Source organism: Myotis brandtii, unplaced genomic scaffold (genome assembly GCF_000412655.1).
Source record: "Myotis brandtii unplaced genomic scaffold, ASM41265v1 scaffold119, whole genome shotgun sequence".
NCBI lineage: Eukaryota > Metazoa > Chordata > Mammalia > Chiroptera > Vespertilionidae > Myotis > Myotis brandtii.
In genome coordinates, this window is record NW_005354132.1 from 1,418,598 (window position 1) to 1,439,902 (window position 21,305).

The window sequence follows — 21,305 nt, forward strand, 5'->3', positions numbered from 1 at the left end:
GGAGCAAGCCTAAGCCAGCAGGTCATTATCTCCCGAGGGGTTCCAGACTGCGAGAGGGCACAGGCCTGGCTGGGGGACCCCCCTCCCCCCGCCCCCCGAGTGCACAAATTTTTGTGCACCGGGCCTCTAGTTTATATAATAAAAGCCTAAGCCACCATTATGGCAGAATAACCAGAACTACCAGTTGCTATGATGCACACTAACCACCACGGGGCAGATGCTTAATGCAGGGGCTGCCCCTTGGTGGTCAGTGCGCTCCTCCTGCACACCCCCCACTGGGGATGTGCCCGCAACCAAGGTACAAGCCCTTGACTGGAATCGAACCTGGGACCCTTGAGTCCGCAGGCCGACGCTCCATCCACTGAGGCAATCCGGTCAGGGCTACTTATGGATTCTTTATTTCATTTCATGTTTATAAATTTTATCTAAAATCAAAATGGTACAAGCCTGACTGGAATCAAACCTGGGACCCTTCAGTCCGCAGGCCAACGCTCCATCCACTGAAGCAATCCGGTCAGGGCTACTTATGGATTCTTTATTTCATTTCATGTTTATAAATTTTATCTAAAATCAAAATTTATTGGACTTAATTTGTTCAAATAGTTAATACATATTTTCCTGAATATTAAAGGATTATAAATTTACTAGCAAACATTTGGGAAACATTAAAAACAGCATGTGTACCCAGCCAGCGTGGCTCAGTGGTTGAGCATCAACCTATGAAGCAGGAGGTCATGGTTCGATTTCCAGTCAGGGCACATGCCTGGGTTGTGGGCTCGACCCCCAGTGAGGGGCGTGCAGGAGGCAGCCAATCAATGATCCTCTCTCATCATTGATGTTTCTATCTCTCTCCCTCTTCCTTCCTCCCTGAAATCAATAAAAATATATTAAAAAAAAAAGAAACATAGCATGTGTTATCCTTATACCCAGGATGATAACACTATTTATTGAATAGCCAGCAAATTTTATTTTTTCTATAGATTTGAAATTTATCCTATACCAATTTACTATGTATAGTGGATTATTTTTATATTGTTTCATTGTTCTATCTTTTAAATACTGTACTACTTAATTACAATTTGTTAATATATTCTTTAATACGTGGTTTAGTGAAACCTCATTACGACTTTTTGAACACCTGGAGTTGATTTCTATGTAGATTCATTTTCCCCTCATCTTCCTGATTTCCCCAGCACAGTCTATTGAAAAGATGATTTCTCTCCAGCCCTCGTTGTCATATATCAGAATCCACATGTGCATGTGTCTATTTCTGGCCTCTCTAATCTGTGCGATCGGTCTATTGTGTATCCTGTGCCCACACCCCCTCTTTTTAATTCCAGTTTTAAAATAATTCTTGATGTCTCATACAGCATCACCAGACAGGTTACTATTTTTGTGCTCACCAAGCAACGTTTTAATTACTATTTTAGCTGCTCTAATACCAGGAAGATGAATGTCCCGATTTCACATACTGTTAACATTTCTGCAATTTTAAAAGTTTTCTCCAGTGTACGTTTTAAAAGTTGTTTCTCTATCTCCCCACTTGAATCTGACTATTACCTCTGTGCCTAAATTCATTTATTTTCTCATGTAGGTCCTCTAGACCTTGATAAGTTTTTGACTTTTGAATCAACCAATGAATGCATACATGAGTGGAGCAATAAATCGATTTGTCTCTCTCCCACTCCCTCCCTTCTTCTCTCTTCCCATCCTTCCTCTCTCCCTTCCTCTCTAAAACCAATCAATCAATAAAAATTAAACAACTAGCTCCTTTTAGACCATTACATGATCCTTCTCAGCAGTTAGGATTTGTAAGTGCCTGAATAAGAAATTTTTGAGCACAGATTATGATATTTTTTATGAAACAAGTGATTCCCCATCCCTAAAACAATACCAAGTATCAGCATATTCTGGGCCCTGTGCTAGGTGTTAGGAAGGAAACCAGAGATGCACGGGGAGGGCTTGCCCTCATGGAGCTGTCTTATGAAGGAGACAGATAAGTAACTGGCAGTTTTGATCCATTGTGATAAGTCCTGTGAAAGAGGCATGTTCAAGGCACCATGAGGGCATACAGTTAAGGTCTCTTACTCATCCAGTCAAGTCCGAGAAGGCTTTCTGGAGGAATCCACACCTGATCAGGATCCCAAAAGGTAAGAGATTCAAATTGGCAAGTTCGAGTGAAGAGAGAAGGGAGGCAGAGAAGGGCAGTTCAGTTAGTATGTGGGGAAACCTGGAGTTTCTTCTTTGCAAAGAGCCTGGGACATATTGCAAACATAATACTTTTTATAAATTGGCTACTCTGTCTTAGAAATTTTCATTCCCGATTCGTAGGAAGTACTCAGCAATTTATCTTGGACAGTTGTAAAAGCTTTTTTTTTTTTTTTTTTTTTAAATCCTCACCCAAGGTCATGCTTCTGTTGATTTGAGAGCGAGGGAGAGAAACATTGATTGTTTGCCTCCCCTATTTGCCCCGACCGGGACCTGAACCTGCAACTTGGCTATGTGCCCTGACCAGGAATTGAATCCACCACCTTCTGATGTATGGGATGACGCTCCAACCAAACGAGCCACACCTGTCAGGGCTATTTCTATTTTTTTAACAATGATTTTGAGGGGCTCTGATTCCCTTCTTTTAACTGTTAGACACTATTTGCATATGAAACATTCAAAGGAATTATTATGGTGCTACATAATGTACTACATAATGACATTTTGCTCTACAAGGGACCACATATAAGTGGTTCCATAACTGTTGCCTAGTGATGTAGCTGCCTTAATGCCGTAGTGCTATTTTTTTTAACAATGATTTTGAGGGGCTCTGATTCCCTTCTTTTAACTGTTAGACACTATTTGCATATGAAACATTCAAAGGAATTATTATGGTGCTACATAATGTACTACATAATGACATTTTGCTCTACAAGGGACCACATATAAGTGGTTCCATAACTGTTGCCTAGTGATGTAGCTGCCTTAATGCCGTAGTGCAAGACATTACTCACGTGTTTGTGGTGATGCTGGTATCAACAAATCTGCTCTGTTAGTCATAGAAAAGTGTAGCACAGATAATAATATACAGTATATAATACTCGATAATGATAATAAATGGCTGTTCTGGATCACGTGTTACAGGCACCTCTCACAGACACCAGTGAGGCGTTCTCAGACAGCCCCCGGAGTGGGAGGGAGAGCACTGTCCCCAACCTCAATTCTTGTCTTTCATATAAATGAATTTAAAAGAGAAAATTCCAGAGGATTGCATTGTGATGAAGCCAATTTTATTAAAGCAATGAAAGCAAGCAAATTTATTAAAGAAGTGAGGCAAGCCAATCTATACATCTGGCTTACGCAGGGCAGACGGGTTCCCAGCTAATCTGAAGAGCAAGTTGGGTGGGGCTGTGAGGCATTACATGTATATCCTCCTGCCTACAGGTTTCAGAATTCCTCTGCTGAAGTTTTTGGTACAGATTCATTCTCAAGGCCCCTTTTTACTTTGTTGTGGCTTTCCCAGAATTCACGAGGAGCACCTGGCAATGTTATCTTGCCAAGCCTTGAGGCTGCTGGCTTCTTTGTTTACGGAATAAAACTGCCCTTTTCCCCTTTCCCCTCCCCACCCTGGTTTCCTGCATTCTCTCCTGAGGGAGGCTTTTAACCATTTGCTCTGTGTCCTCGGCTGGGGAAGATAATGGCTGGTTATTTACAAGCCTGCTGCAAATGGCCCACACTGTTTGGCCTTGTTTTAACTTTCCTGTCTCAGTTTCCCTATTCCTCTTGCCCTGGAATTTTCCTAGCTTCTTTATTACCCTGTAACATGTGTATTTACTATACTCTACTTTTTATTGTTCTGTAAGAGTAGCTCTTACTTAAAAAAAGTTTGCTATGGCACAGTATGCCATGTTGCCCTGGTAGCAGACTTAGACATCCTGTATTTACTATGTCTCTTGATGGCACCATTTCCTCTTGTGCTTGATTTAGTCTGTTGTTTTGTATGTAACACACTGTACAGGCTCATAGCCTAGGCTTGGGTAAGTGCACTCGATGATGTTCGTACAACAACGAACTCGCCTAGGACATTCCTCAGAACATATTCCTGTTGTTAAGTGACACCCACCCTTTAAGTGGTACACTCCCATCCCTTCATCTTTTGGTCTTTTCACTCTAAAAGACCTAGAAGGATAATGTTCCAAACTTCATTAATATTTCACCTCAGTCACTATTTTAACCAGAAGATAGCGACTTGTCGCTTTAATAAGCATCAAAATTAATAGAACTCTAGTTCTCAGAAATGTTTCTTCCTTTAGGAACGTGTCAGCGCTTTGAAGTTGAGGCTAAGTGGAAGGATATATATGTCTTTGGGTGTCCAGAGGGAGCAAAAAACATGGAAATAATTTTCAAAAGATTTAGAGAGGTTTGACTGCCACCCACCTGAATTTAGAGGAAACAGAGGAGGAAAGGCTTAAAAAAAGAAGGAAGTATGAGACAGGAGGAGTTGATAGCCTCTCTTTAAATTAGTGGTTGGAGTTGTAATAGACTGACCTGGCCTTTAGGTCTTGCTCGTGCTGGCAAAGACAAACTTTACTGAGAAAAGATCAAGCTCCCAGCAGCACTTATTCCAAATTGCAAAACAAAAATTAAGCTTAATAGTATTCGAAAAGTTTTTATAAAGGGGATGATATTGTATCTCTACCCTATTTCTGTTTTACCATGGCATCCAAACCACTTTCCCTCTACAAGTTATTAAATACTAGTGGCCCGGTGCATGGACGTGTGCACATTGAAAGGAAATTAATTACAAGAAAGATTTGTGCAGTAAACGTTTATTTTTAAATTGCCAGTGCCCGTCACATGTACCGGTCCGTCAGTCACGTGTGATTGGCGCCAGCGAGACATGCACGAGTCAATGTTGTGTGTCATATGTACCGGCCAGTTGGACTGACAACAGTTGGTCACTTTAGCCGTTTATATATAGAGATTGCCAAATTCTTACAAGTATCAGTTTATGTTGTTAATGCTTTTTTCCTTTATAGACAGTTTCATTGACATGTTTTTTTTTATTTGCTTTTTGTTTCTTTTGATTTCTTATTGTGAAATCTCCAAATCCATTGTTTAATTAATAAAAAAACCCTTCTGAATTACTACATGTACTTTAGTGTTTTTATGCAATTATAATGATTACCATTAATTTATTTGCTGATTTGAAAATTCTCAAAATTCCTTTATGAATATGAACTTTCTAAACATTTTTATGACAGTAACTTTAGCCATTTGGGACTTGTTTAAATAGAACCTCTTAGTCTTTCTCTCAAGCAAATTGTTAATTCAGTCCTCCAAACTTTATCCTCTTACAGCCTTTCTTGATAGCCTGTTTCCATTCTTAATCCCCACAGTATTTCTGTAACTAATGTTTTGGATATCATTACAGGTCATTTTCTATATTTCTAATCTGAGAGTTCTATATTATGTGGTTGTGTATACTAAACCTTAGATACATACCTTTTTGTCGTTTCTCCTATAGTATAAATTAATTTCACCCTTTGCATTAGGCCTTTTAACATATGCTTTGTGAATTTGTTTGTTTCTCTCTGAGTCTTTTAATTTTCTCAGTTTTATTTTGAAATTGGAGACCATACTGCTTCTGTGTATACTAAACCTTAGATACATACCTTTTTGTCATTTCTCCTATAGTATAAATTAATTTCACCCTTTTCATTAGGCCTTTTAACATATGCTTTGTGAATTTGTTTCTGTTTCTCTCTGAGTCTTTTAATGTTCTCAGTTTTATTTTGAAATTGGAGACCATACTGCTTTAATAAGAATCTGTGAGCGAAATAGAAGGCTTAGTTTTCACCTGTCAGAAACTTTATACTGCTGATTTCTGCTTGACTTTTGTCATACCATTATTTATTTTTTATTTTTTTGTGACACATTCTACTAAGCCAACATTTTCATTAACCTTTCTTAGTATTGGGGCCCTGGTGGGATAGTAACGTGAAATTATCCATATTGAACTTAGTTTTATTTTGATGTTATTATTCCTTTAATATATTGAGGTCCCTTATGTATACATCTTTCTTTTAATGAATTAGCAACCATGCTCAACCTAGTGTTCCTAGGACCCTTTACAAAATTAATAACATATTCTCAATTCCTTCATCCAGGTCATTGGTAAAGGTATTAGGTAGCAGTGCATAGAGTGACTTTCTTTAAGCTGGTTATGAGGCATTGTGTTTTAGATGTAATTGTACATTCTTTTGTGTATATTCATTCTATCTACCTACCTATCATCTATCCGTTACTGGCGTTTGGGGATTTGGGGTTCCCCAAGATAGAAATCGAGAGGAAATCCCAGAGAAATTTCCAGACAGATTTTATTAAGCTTATGCTCGAGTACAAGGGAGACAGCACGGAGGAAAGGAGGGTCCTCTGAATTGACTTGGGGGCTGGCTCTGCAGGCTGTTCTTATAAGCTGGGGACCAAGCAGGTTCACGCGTGGAATTTTCCACATGGGGGTTGGAGAAGCAGGGAGTTAGAAGGGAGATAAAATTTTTTTTTTTAACAGGAAGTAGAGGAGCGATGACATTCTTGTGGCTGACTTATCAGTGTTTCTAGCCATCTGACTTCTTTGGGATCAGGATAGGGGCTGCTGGGTGGCTCCAGCTCTGTGGGGGTTTTATCCAGTGTCCTGGGGATCCCAGGCCCAGGGTCCTATGCTGTCTCATATCTGTATATATTTCAGCACCCAGTCACCTACACAACTATTTGCTGTTTCCTGACTCAAGTTGCTGGGCCAGAAAAAGAGAATATTCAGCTAGGGAGGGAGTGACTTGAATGGCCTCTTTAGCATTAGACCTAGTCACCAATAGGCAAATATTGGTTGAGCAGCGAGGTTGGTACAGGCAAAAAAACCAAAACCAGTTCTGTACCAGTATGTGTCTCAGAGAGATCTTATGTGGTAGGGCTGCCATAAAGCCTCCTGACTTACTTGGGCTTTCAAATCTTAATCTGGAATCTAGATCCTATCTGTAAGTTTGTTGACTAAACTGAAGTTTCATTTTAGAGAAAATGGTGAGATTTGTTTGGGAAGTTAGACATCATATGTTTTCCTTGTCTAAATAATTAGTTATTCTTTCATGGAAGGCAATTAATAAGTTATCTTGACATATTTTTCTGAAACATAAAGGTTGCTTCGTGGTTTCACGTGTTTTTCTAGAGAATTGAACGTCGGTATTTTGATAACTTGGACTAATATTTTCTCATATAACTGCCACGTTTTCTTAAAAAATATCCACAACTTTTTAAATATGTTCACAAAATCACTAAGTCATTTATGTGTTGTTAGGTGATTGTGATAGGATGTCATGGATTGGAAGGTTTCTATTGTTGGAAATAGAAGCATCAATGAAGCAAGTACAGAAAAAGCATTTTTAAGATTAATCCAGGATATGTGTTTATACCTTTACTAGCTTGTATACAGGAGACAGCCTGAGGTCTAGTTCTCCATTCCCAACCTTATATCTACCAGAGTGACCTTAGCACTTCCATGTTTAAAATACTTTATTGAGTCCTCTTTGCCTTCAGGATAAAATTCAAAGTCCATTTTTCTAAGGACTTTCATGGTTTTGTCCTTGCCTGCTATCCAGCTTTTTCTCTCAACACTTTACATCTTTTATTCTATCCCCTTACTGTGTCATTATCTCTTGCCTCTGGGCCTTTTTGCTATAAATATTCTCCTACCCTTTCGCTTTGCCCTTGCTCTTTCTCATTCTAGAATCTTCCTCTTTCCGAGATATATACCAGTGGAAAAAATAGAGAGCCCAGAACTAAGTCCAAGTATCTACAGTCAACTGTTCTTCAACAAGGGTGCCAAGAACACACCAGGGAGAGAAGGACAGTCTTTTCAGTAATGGTGTTGGGAGAACTGGATATCTACAGACAGAAAAGTGAACTGGGGCCTTTATTTTACAACCATATAACAAATCAACTCAAAATGGATTAAAGACTTAAATGTAAGACATGGAAATGTAAAACTACTAGAAGAAAACATAGGGAGGAAGCTTGACATTGGTCTGGGGGAGGATTTTTTTTTATATATATGACATAAAAAACAAGCTAATGAAAGCAAAAATAAACAAGTGGGATTGCATTAAACTAAAAAGCTTCTGCACAGCAAAGGAAACAGTCAACAGAGTGCAAAGGCAACCTATATAAGGGGAGAAAATACTTGCAGACCATATATCTGCTAAGGGGCTAATATCTAAAATATTACCACTGAATAACAAAAATTTTAACATTGATTTAGGATTTTTTTTTTGCTATAATGACATTGAATGAAGTTTTAATTTATTACATGGTGCTTAAAAGAAATATTCTATGTGGTTTGACATTTCGAACAAATTGGGTAGAATTTATTTTATCAACGTTGTCAGGTCACTTTTTCCAGAGGCCAGTTTTATTTCTAAGATCCTAGGCCTCACTGCCATCTGTGCCTACCGCTCTGTTGTCCCTGTAAGTTACTCAGCAAGGAATTATATCACTTCTGAATAATTGCCTTTTCCCCCATTAATTCACACTTTTTAAAAAATTTATTGTCTAAAGTTTTATATATGTCTCCTTTTTCCCCAATTGAACAGTCCCCGCCCCCAACCATTCCCACCCCGGGCAAGCCCCCACCGCCCTAGTGTCAGTGTCCATTGGTTATGCTAATATGCATGCATATAAGTTCTTTGGTTGCAAGAGAGATTTTATTTATGCAGGTAGCTGAGATGTTACAAAAGGAAGTTTAAACATATTAAATTGATCTTATATTTCTACATTGTTTCGTGAAAATACTGATAAATTCTCTATTTTCTGTTCAAACCTGAGCAAAACACATTGTGGAATTTTTCTGATTAGAAAAAATATTTAGGGCTTATTAAATGGAAAGTGTTTTGTTTTCTTTTAAATGAAAGCTGACTTCTTACATAGTTCACATTTTGTTCAAGAGATAGAATTGCATCTATTAAATGAATTATTAAAGCCTCCGTGACATGTAGTTGGAGGACTAGTGTTTCATGCCCAGCAAGACAAATCAGCAATACAGACCTTATAATGCAAATTGTAAGTTGTTTCTTTTTATCCTTCTTTTTTAAAGAACTATAAGAGGCATAGGTACTTTTTATTTAAATTTGCATTTAAAATATAATGGGCAGAATAGTTTTGTAAAATTTGTTTTACAATGTATGATTTGTTTGGATAAAAATGTTTTATTGAGAGAAGCGTATTATACAAATAAATTAATATTGAAAATATGTTGGCTTGATAAGTATTTCCCTTATACTTACTTTTATGTATATCCTAGTATTTTTTTTTAAATAAACTTTCCTAGAAAATGTTTTTTGTGATAAAATGCCAACTAGAATTTAGGTGAATTCTGCAATACTTTCAAGTCGAGTGGATTTGCTCTTGCTTTTATTTTGTAAGACTATTATTTTGTCATTTTCTTTTTTTCTTTGTCATGGCCAAATGAATTTTATTGAAGCTTGAATTTTTGACAAAAAAATGATATTTTTATAAATTTATCTTTTGCATATATATGTATATATGTATATATCTATATATATTTGGAAATATATAGTAAAGATAACAACTAAAGCCAGTACGTATACAGAACATAAATAATCATTCATCTTTGAGAAGCTATACTTTTTTGTTATTTTCTGGTGACATTATTATATCTTGTACTTTCTTTTACTTTGCAGTATTGTCTTCATATACAGGATCATATAGCTCACAGAAACCTTATCTGTATTTTTGTTGAGCATTACTAATGGACATCTGCTTACTATTCTATAGAATACTTTTAGTTTTTAAACTTTTATCAACTTTTCAAACATGCTATATTACATATTAACGTGACATTGAGTTTCTAAGCATAGTGCTAAAATTAATTTTAGAATATTTTGAGTGGATTTGCTCTTGCTTTTATTTTGTAAGACTATTATTTTGTCATTTTCTTTTTTTCTTTGTCATGGCCAAATGAATTTTATTGAAGCTTGAATTTTTGACAAAAAAATGATATTTTTATAAATTTATCTTTTGCATATATATGTATATATGTATATATCTATATATATTTGGAAATATATAGTAAAGATAACAACTAAAGCCAGTAAGTATACAGAACATAAATAATCATTAACCTTTGAAAAGCTAAACTTTTTGTTATTTTCTGGTGACATTATTATATCTGGTACTTTTCTTACTTTGCAGTATTGTCTTCATATTCAGGATCATATAGCTCACAGAAACCTTATCTATATTTTTGTTGAGCATTACTAATGAACATCTGCTTACTATTCTATAGAATACTTTTAGTTTTTAAACTTTTATCAACTTTTCAAACATGCTATATTACATATTAACGTGACATTGATTGAGTTTCTACGCATAGTGCTAAAGTTAATTTTAGAATATTTTGAAAAGCATCTTGAATATAAAAATTATGATTCCAGTTTTATAACTGCATATATATGTATATATGTATATATCTATATATATTTGGAAATATATAGTAAAGATAACAACTAAAGCCAGTAAGTATACAGAACATAAATAATCATTAACCTTTGAAAAGCTAAACTTTTTGTTATTTTCTGGTGACATTATTATATCTGGTACTTTTCTTACTTTGCAGTATTGTCTTCATATTCAGGATCATATAGCTCACAGAAACCTTATCTATATTTTTGTTGAGCATTACTAATGAACATCTGCTTACTATTCTATAGAATACTTTTAGTTTTTAAACTTTTATCAACTTTTCAAACATGCTATATTACATATTAACGTGACATTGATTGAGTTTCTACGCATAGTGCTAAAGTTAATTTTAGAATATTTTGAAAAGCATCTTGAATATAAAAATTATGATTCCAGTTTTATAACTTATATAGCTATTTTGAGAAAGTTGAAATCATTTGCTATCTTTTGACATATTTAAAAGGTAAACCATAAAATACGTTCTCAGAATATATGTAGTAAGCCATATCACTTTGAGCACACAGCTTTCCCTTTTTACATTGCAGGTTGGCAGATAAGGAAGCAGTGTTGCTTGGTGTTTGGGACCATGGGCTCTGAAGGCAGAATGTCTGGGTTCAAATCCAGGTTCTACCACTTCCTAGATTTGTGACCTTAGACAAGCTCACTACTCTCTGGGCCTCAGTTTGCTGATCTAAAGCCTAAGATAATGTATGGTACTTAACTATCATAAAATGGTTTTCAGCATTAAAGCTTAAACTGGAAGAGAGTTTAACAGTGCCTGGCAAATAGGAAGCAATAGGGGTTAATAGCTAACGTTCAGGGTTCAGAAGTCAGTGTGCCTGCATTCAAATCAAGATTCTGTCACTGAAAAATAATTTTAAGAACTCAAAAATTATATTTTTTTCTGAGCTTCAATGCCCATATCTATACACTTGGTTGTGGCTGTGTGCCGGTAGAGATTTTTGGAGATCCTCCTTAAGAGGTATTATGTGTGCATCTTAAAATATAATTTACTTGTTTGCAGTGGATGATCTAGAATGTTTGAAAAAAGTAGGTTTATGTGTAGGTAGATTAACCAGAATCTTAGAAATGTTTATGCTGCATAAGCAGATTCATAATAGAAATAAAATTTTGGCGGCAAATTTCCCTCTTATTCTGGGTGAAAATATATTTTATATTATTGAGATCTGAATTAGTAAATTTCAATTTTTTGATAGGGTAATAGCATTCATGTCTTTAGTTTAACTTTAGTGTATTTCTATTGCAGTTTGATGTACAAGTGGCATTTATCCAATGTTTTCACACTTAGAACTGTAACTGGCCAACTTCTGGCATCATGTCATTTGAAATAAATATTATTCTAATCCTGAGATAAGGATGAAAAGAGAAGTCTGAAGCTTTTTAATACTTTCTGTTAGAAAATATGTTATTTATTTCTTATCTGCAACCATATCATTTAAAAATTTTGAGTGTATAAAATTTTTTCAGTGAATGTAGAAAATGGACATTTTGGTCAGACAATGGATAAAATGGGAGTTGTGTGAGTAGTATATTTACATTAGACATCTTTCTCCTTTTCCTAGTGGGGAAAGATTTTGTGTTAATTTGTCCAGTGTCACCATATATATTTATCTAAAAATGTATAAAGTAAGAGATTTACCATTAATAAAGCCTGTTACCTGGCGTGTGCCACTTGGGCTGTATTGAGTCAGTGGAGTCCTTCACATGGACTAGGATGGGCAAAGGGAACACTCCCACATGGTTTCTACGTGACCTGGGCCTCCCAGAGCACTAGGCTATTTCCCTCTTTCCCAGGCATCCACACGGAAACATTCTGCTGACCTTTCTCACGTAACGTGTCAAGCACTGAATTCATTGTCCTTGTCTCTCCTACGTCCCTCTTTAGCCCCATTCCCTAAACCACATGCCTTCCTTATGTTTTTTCATTTGGTTAATAATGTTACCATTCACTTAAGCTGGAAACGTTAGAATTATCCTAACCTTCCCTTCACCCACACTCTCTGCGTTGAGTTATTACCCGTTTCCTGGAACAAAGACTGGGATTCACTTCTCTGTGTCACTGATGTAAGGACTCAATATTTTATCTCTCTCTCTCCCAATTTTTTTTGGGGGGGAAGCAAAAACAACAACAACAAAACACACCAAAACCTCATATTTTGCTACCATTTGCTTTCTACTGCATTTCAGTTTTCTAATTGTTTTAAGCAAAAAGAGTTCAACAAGTATAAAAGATTTAGGATGATATTGAAGCTACCACTTGATGTAAGGACTTATATTTTATCTTTCTCTCTCCCAATTTTTTTTGGGGGGAAGCAAAAAAAAAAACATAAAAAAACCCCCAAACCTCATATTTTGCTACCATTCACTTTCTACTGCATTTCAGTTTTCTAATTGTTTCAAGGAAAACAGTTCAACAAGTATAAAAGATTTAGGATGATATTGAAGGTTCTTGGACGTTTCAGACCTTGCTTTCATCTGCAGTCACAGCTCGGCCGGTATATTTTCATCTCTCCTGAACAAACATTCATTCACTTGCAATTGTTTATTTAATGTCAGCTACATGGCAGTGTGCTAGGTGCTTTGAGAATACAGAGGTAGCCAAGAGAGCCATGACGGCGCCCCATTAGTGCTTAGAGAATGTGCGCACATCGTCTCCGTGGCTCTGACCACGCTCTTTCATCTGCCCTTTTACTGTTTAATAGCACTCTGTTAATTTTTCATGCCCTGCTCGAGTGTCATTTCCTTTCTGAAGTGTTTGTTACTTCCCCAAGTAGTAGTTCTTCTTTGTGTTCCAGTAATACTTTATATTCATACGTCTGGTACTTCCCCTGTCATACTTGTTTATAGTTGATCTTTCCCCCGAGGTTAAATGTAAATATGGGAAGGAGGGATATGAAAGAGGAACACAGAAAGAAGGATTGAGGCAAGAAGGGAAGGAGAGAAGGAAAACAGGGCAAGCAGGATGAGAAATAGTTGAAAACAGACTCTGAGGCCAGACAGGGGTTTGAATACTGACTCTTCCACTTACTGGCTGGGCACATTGTTTATATCTTTGTATCACAATTTATGTGGGAATAATAATAGCATAATTGTGAAAATGAAAAGAGTTAATATATGCACTAGTAACGTGTTTACAACAGTGCATGCTGTATGTGTTTATTGCTAAGGGTTTGAATACTGACTCTTCCACTTACTGGTTGGGCACATTGTTTATATCTTTGTATCACAATTTATAGTGGGAATAATAATAGCATAATTATGAAGATGAAGAGAGTTAATATATGTACTAGTAAAAGTGTTTACAACAGTGCATGCTGTATGTGTTTATTGCTATTTTTGTTAGCAATAGCTTTCTTAAGTGAAATGAGCTATGTTCCCTCTCTCATTTAGTTTTCTAAGAAATGGGAAGTTTTCAGACTACATATTATCTAACCCTGTGTGTTCACTTAAGGCATCAAATTTCTGAGTGAGTTTTGGGCCTGGGGGAGAGGGGAGCGCCTATACATATTTGCTGTTTACGGTGTAATAGTGAATATAAGGATACTGCGCGTTTTGCTTCTTCATAAACTATAGTAAGCATTTTGCCCTTTCATACCAGACTCTGTCTTGCTTCTGACCTTCCTGGCTTTTAGAAATCCTGCTGCTGATTCTTCTGTTTCCATTATTATCTCAACCTTTCGGCTTGGTGCATACCACTGCTTTTGTCATGTAGCTTAGATCTTTCTATTAAAATATTATTTTCTTTCCTGTCTATTCTTCAGCCTGAAAGCGAGAGGGGCAGGACAGAGCTGTCTTCTTGGTTCTAGTAGCAAGAGCTGTTCCTCAGCATCAGCCTGATATTCATAGAGCACTTCCCCCCGTTCCTGTCCCCTCCTCCACTCACTCTCAGTGCCTCCCTGACAGTACCACTCTCTGCTCCACCCTCTGTCACAACACCGTTGACCCCGCTGTGAACAGGTGCAGTGTCATATCGGTTCTACACCTGGATGTCTGGCTTTCTCAAGGAATGAAAATCTAGGAGATTAGAGCACTCATCACTGGCTAGTTGGTGACTTCACTTTAAACAAGTGAGTTGGATGCTAATGGTCAAGGCTCTTCCGATTAAGAATCTTGGAGGAGATGACATTTTAGCTGCTACTTGAGCAGTGGAGGAAGAAAACAGGTTGTAGGCTGGAAGAGGGTATTTGAGGCTTAGGATTTATTCTCAGTTGATACTTGAGTGTTATATTTAAGGCACTGGGGATACAAAAATTTAGTTCCTGTTAACTCCAAATGATTGGTGAAGTGACAAATAAGGCAGATGTTGAAAGGAAAGAGGGGTTGCTGAGGATTGGAGAAGTTGGAGATTTTGTCTGTTTTCATGCTACAAAGTCTCCAAGATGATTTCATGTGTCCTTTTGAGATCAGATCTTCTTGAGAATCTGGCGGTTCATCATAACAAAGTTTTACTGATTTTCTAGAATATATGATGATCTCCCGTCTCTGCACCTTTGCACATGCCGTTTCTTTTGCCTGGAATAGTGTTAACTCAGCTACTTCTTACTAATTCTTAAAATATAATCATAGAGGTGGTAACGTTCAGAAAAGCTTCCTTGATTTTTCAGCTCTGGATCAAGTGTTTCTATGGGTCTCATAGTCCCTACCTCTCCCCCCTCCCCCAAGTCATAGCCTTTATTATGCCATGTTCTAACTGCTTTCATCAGACTGTTCATGGAAGACAGAAACTGTGTATATGATAATGCTTGGTGTATGGCTGCTGCTCCAAAAATATTGGTTGGTTGAATGGATGAGTGGGACATGGTAGAGGGGGAGATGGTAGGGAGGAGACTGGCTCATTGCAGCAACGGGAAGAGAGAGAGCAACAACAAGGTGTATAGTAATGCATGCACCTGATTCTGAGACAATGAGTGGGACCATTTGATTGGAGTAAAATATTGAAAAGAGAGGCTGGGGCTTTGAATGTCAGGTTAAGTCCAGAGTTTATTTAATAAAAAAGGGCCTTTGAAGCTTTTAGAGATATGAGTAATGATATACATTCTCACAAATTTGATTAAGTAATATACTCGTGCATGGGAAATAGTTTTTGTAATTCTTGTGTTAAAATTTTTGTAATACTCTTCAATGAACTAAATGTAAAACCGCCAAGTTTGAAGACTTGTCTTTTAAGATTGTCCTAACGTAATTTATAGGGAAACTTTTAGAAGAGTTGAATACATTTTCTTGAGTGAATCGAATAACTTGTTAAACTGTGCGGTTTGTCTTTCTTATAAACTAAACTCTTGTGAACTATGACAGTTTAAAATATAATTTTAAAAAGACAGTAATCTGACATTTCTATGGGGGTTTCCTTATTTGTGGTTAAAGAGGAGTGAATGCTGACAGCTGTGACTTTTCTCTCTCTAGTCTCTCCAGAGGCGGTTGGATTTTTGTCAGCGGTTGGGGTGTTTATTATCTTGATGCTGCTCCTTTTTCTCTATATTAATAAGAAGTTCTGTTTTGAAAATGTTGGCGGGTTTCCAGATCTTGGTCCAGGATACAGCACAAGGAAGAATTCACAAGATAAAATTTGTAAGTATCGTCACTGCTTCTCTTGTTTGTTCTTTCTATCTGTACTATCCTATTATTTTTTAAAATACATAATAAAGAGTTCGGTTTTGACGTACTATAAATTATCATTTGAACCACTATTCTGTGAGAATAAAAGATCTATTAAGTAAATTAGGTTCAGTAATCTTTCTGTTGTCCACAAATTGCTTATATATTGCATAAAGATGAATTGCAACTACAAAATAACTGATTTTTAAGATAAAAGATGTACTTTTGAGACTGTAAAATTAATAGATATGCTTGAGGAAGAAAGGAGAATTTTGTTGCTTGGTCTGGCTTAAATCTCTTACCCAAATAACTCGTGAATTAGCTTTTCCCCCACGTCCCTAGAAAGCTTTTGGAAGTATTCACTCTTTCCTTTACCTGCTGTTGGATGCCCAGCTGATAGATAATTGGATTGCTTGGAGAAGGTTTTCTTTAGTAACTTGGTGTATAAAAATCTGGTTAGAAAAATTAGTGTTCCTTTCCCTTCCTTGGCAACATAGGCATTGTATCTCTTACTGTTACTCAATGCTAGGAAAGACGAGGGAGGGCTGTAATATTGTTCTTTCTCTTATGGAAACATTTTCCTTGAAGTTATTTTTAAATGTTATTGAGCCCCTTACTTGCTATTTCCGAAGACTGGGTGGTATAAATGACAGCAGGAGCACGTGAACCATTATCAGGGCAGGGCGTTAGTGTGGAAGAATTTCGAGGTGCTACCGCAGAGAAACTTTGCTTTCCTTGTCTATTGCATGCATTGGAGAGATGTTTTTCTCTTCTGGTAACTTCAAAAGTGATAGCCTCATTGTGTGTAAAAATCTATCTGCTATTGAATTACATCTGTCACTTGCATTAGGAAGCTACAGTACTTTATGTGGTTTTGATTTGTTTCTCATAATTCAGCCCTGCATTTTGATCATTTGTATAGAATGATCTGGCGAAAGCTATCGCTGGGAGGCCTCCAGTCATTCTCTGGATCAGCATTTGGTCCAATGACCCCTTTATATTCTTAAAAATTATTGAGGACCCCAAAGAGCTTTTGTTTATATGAGTTGTATCTATTGATATGCATCATATTAGAAGTTAAAGCTGAGGAGAGTTTAAAATATTATTATTATTTTTTTTAATATATTTTATTGATTTTTTACAGAGAAGAAGGGAGAGGGATAGAGAGACCCCGGTACATGCCCTTGACCGGAATCGAACCTGGGGCCCTTCAGTCCGAAGGCCGACACTCTATCCACTGAGCCAAACCGGTTTCGGCGAGTTTAAAATATTTTTATCAATTTATTAAGACAACAATAAGCCTATGACATGTTAATATAAATAACATTTTAATTAAAAATTATACTTACTAAAACAAAAAATTTGGTGAGAAGAGTGACATTGTTTTACATTTTTGGAACATCGCTAATGACTGGCATAGAAGAAAGGGACAGCTGGGTTCTCACATCTGCTTCTGCATTCAGTCTGTCATGTAGTCGCTGAAGACTCCAGTGTTCTTTTGTGAGCAAATAAAAGTGAGAGGTTAAATATCTCCTTACTGTTGTTATAAAAATAGTTTTGACCTTGAGGATCCATTGGAAAGTTCTCAGGGATCTTAATTTTTCTGAGCCTTGTTTTTCTTTCACTTATTAAATAGGAATAATAGTGTTTACCTCCTAGAGTTATTGTAAGATTAAATAAGGTAAAATTTGTAAATCCCAATGCTTTGCCTGTCATAGCTACTGAGAAAATGTTCACCCCCTGCCCTCCCCTGTTCTGACCTCTGCACACAATTGCTTACATATTTTCCCCTTACTATTTTTCTTAATTTGAAGTGATATTGGTAGTTTGCTAATAAGATAGGATAGTTCCTCTGCATAGACTATTAATAAATTAACAAAAAGTAATATAGTAAAAATCCTTTTTATACTTCTTCTTACAGGTATAGAATTAAAAAACCAATAGTATTTGAGGGGAAAATAATTGTCTTGCTGCTGTTATGATAGCTTTGGAGTGGGAAAAATATCATTATATTTAAAGAAAGTGGTTTGATTTTTCTTTTTTTCTGGAAGAGTCTTTGCTTCGACATGCTTCTTCCAATGCATAATGCATTTACAGAACGATTTAAAAAACCACCATGCGAAATACTAATATCGAGCTCAGAAATGGCAACATTTAAGCAAATGTTAAATTCAAATTCCAAGTGGTTGATATTTTGAGAAGAGAAAATTTCATTATTGCACCGCGTAGGGACAAGGAGATAGAAGATGGCGTTTTTCAGAAAACTGCAGCGGAGCCTGCCCTCCGTGTCCTCCCTGGTGGACACAATCAGTAACGCTGTGGACGACCTGGCCACGGTTGTCGGGGAGGCCAGCTATGCTTTGAGCGACGCAGTGACTGAGCAGGTGACAAGCATGATGAATGGCTTTCACCCAGAAGAGGAAAGCGCTTCAGCAGCAGAAGCTGTGGATACTTCTAAACAAGAAGATGCCATGTCACCAGAAGTCTCCAGAAACACCGATTGTCAGGCAACACCATCCAGTGTAGAGCCCACAGTAAATCAAAGGAATTGTTATACGACTTCAGTTTCACAAAGGCAAGATCAAGGAACAAATGAAGAAAGACCGTTTAAACATATTAATGATAGGCAACAGACGCTATCAAAATGTCAAGAAACCAATAATGCTGGTAATTCTGTGGAAGGCCATGTGAGTGATGGTGGGATATCAGTTGTTGAGCAGAATGCAAGGACTGGATCTCTTTGCCAAGAACTTGGACCTACAGACAGGTATAGAAATACTGGGTTAGGAATTTCTAGTAATGGTAAGAACGATTTAAAGGAGGTAAGGTATCAAGAAAAGAGAGAAAAACATTTAGAGAAAGCTGAAAACCATATTAAAAGTAAAGGGTTGAAAGGAAATGAGTGTTCAGGAAATGAGAACTCTCCAAAAGATATTTTGGCGAGCGATAGACATGTGATACGGAAATCCATTATGAAAGAAGACAGACACCTAGCACCATCAACTAGCTTTAAAGGTAAATTACATGGAAAAATCAAAGAACATATACATGCAACAAAATGCTACAAAGGGAAAGGAGACGTAAAAGCAAAGAAAAGTGAAGCCGTTTCTGCCAAGAAAGGAAAAGCAAAGAGTAAAGATGAAAAATACTCTAAGATAATACCAGGAAAAGGTGAGGTCTCCTACTGTGGGTGTGAGTGATAAAATTTCTCTTGATTTTTGAAATTAGGAAAATATCATCCAAATTTCTGAACTTTCCTACACATGCCTCTATATCTGTTTTGAGACTTTCTGTATTCTTCTTACTGGGAGACATTTTTAAAGTCATTCATTTTTTTTTCTCAATCATTTCAAAGAACAATACACACACTAAGTGTTGCCTCTGGTCCCTGCATTATTTGGCCAGTTTTCAACAACCTTAAGTTTTTTAAATGTCTGTTGTTGTTGTTGTTTTTTACAACCAGCAACTCCATGGCTTTCTTAAGTAGTTTGAAACCTTTAGTTGGAGTTTATTTTTAGTTGCATTTAAATTTTTTTAAATTTTTGTAACTAATGCCAAAGTCCTTTGTACAGTGTTGCTCTTCAAGTCCATCCTAGTAGGTACCTATATCAGGTGTTTTATATTTTCCTTTGGGAACAATAGATTTTATTTTTTTTGAGTAACATGCTTCAGGATATGTGTCTGTTCAGTTAGCCATACATGTTCATACAGTGAGTATACATAAACAATCTACTATTACTTATGAATTCTCTATAGAATTAAGATTCCAATTAAACATTTATAGTTTTCCACCACAATATGTATAACAATTTTCAAAACAATTAGCCAAAAGTTATGTGGTTTTGGTTGCAGAATTGCTTCAGAATCCTGTAATTATTTCTGTTAATACCATAATCATTTCCACTTATTGCTGGTCTGATCACGAGGCCAAAAGTACACTGGTTTTTATTTATAAAATATGTACCTAGAACTTTTCAATAAATTTAGATTCTCATAAAATAACAAAATATGAGTAAGAGTAGAAATGAGGAAGACTTTTTCAGTTCTGCATGACTTTATATGGAATAAGGATCTGCTATTTATCAATTATATGAATTTTTTTTAAATGATATAATAGAGGCTGATCCAGGATGAATGAGCTAACTGAAAAGGAACACCAGTTTTTGGAAATACTGTTAGCCTTTCATATCTATGGATTTTATAATTGTGGATTCAGCCAACCACAGATTGAAAAAAAACCCATACATACATATATATATATATATATAAAATGTTACTTTGTCGCTGACGTGTGCTATGTAGTTAGGCCTGTGATGGTTGCATCTGTAGTGAACGTGTACAGACACTTTTTTCTTCTTATTAATCCCTAAACAACACAACATATCAAGTATTTACATAGCATTTACATTGTATTGGGTATGATAAGTAATCTAGAGATTGTTTATTTATTTTGCAGCATATTATCCCTTTATTTTTTAATTTTTCCGTTTTTCTTTATTGATTAAGGTATGATTTAAAGTATATCGCAGGATGTACATAAGGGACTTGACCATCCTTGGATTTTGGTATCTGCAGAAAGTTCTAGAACCAGTCAATCCCCTGTGGATACCAAAGGTCAACTCTATGTCCATTTTGGAATCTACTCTTCTAGTAGCCTTTTGAATGTTAGACTTGGAGGTTTTTGGTAGCCTTGGTATTATTACATGAAGTAGCAGAAATAAAGAAAGACATACATATTAAGTAGAATAGTTTACATGTTATTTTGTTCATAAAATAACAGTAGGGTGCACTCTAGTAATAAATACTTGAAAAGTAGCAGTACAGCGTTTTAAGTTTTGTCTTGATTTGTTTTCATTAAGAAGCATTCTGGTACCTAAAGAAACCAAATACCTTTCAAATATTCTAGATTACAATCAGCACTAAACTTAAACAGGTTATAGTGTAAAAATCCTTTTAAAACTTAATCCCATAGATTATCTCTTCATGTAGCCAAACTGTGATATTACTAGTTCCTGTGTACTTGGTTCTGACGTAGAGCTTATCAGGTACAAAAAGAGGAGGGAGAGTTTTCTTCTCTCTTTCTGAATGCAGGGTTACGTTAGGCAATATTTTATAACATGTGCAGTGTGACTGTGGAATTTCTAGTTGTTGTCCTCAGTACCTTAACTTCA

The 21,305-nt window shown here is 36.3% G+C and overlaps 1 protein-coding gene across 1 annotated transcript in view; it reads left to right on the forward strand.

Annotated features, from left to right (window-relative positions):
- SYT14 (synaptotagmin XIV) overlaps positions 1–21,305 on the forward strand; it is a 119,227-nt gene that overhangs the window by 20,676 nt on the left and 77,246 nt on the right. The window contains exon 2 of the mRNA XM_005858508.2: positions 15,943–16,107. Within this exon, the coding sequence (XP_005858570.1) occupies positions 15,996–16,107 (112 nt within the window). The 5' untranslated portion in view covers positions 15,943–15,995. The remainder of the gene's footprint in view (positions 1–15,942; positions 16,108–21,305) is intronic.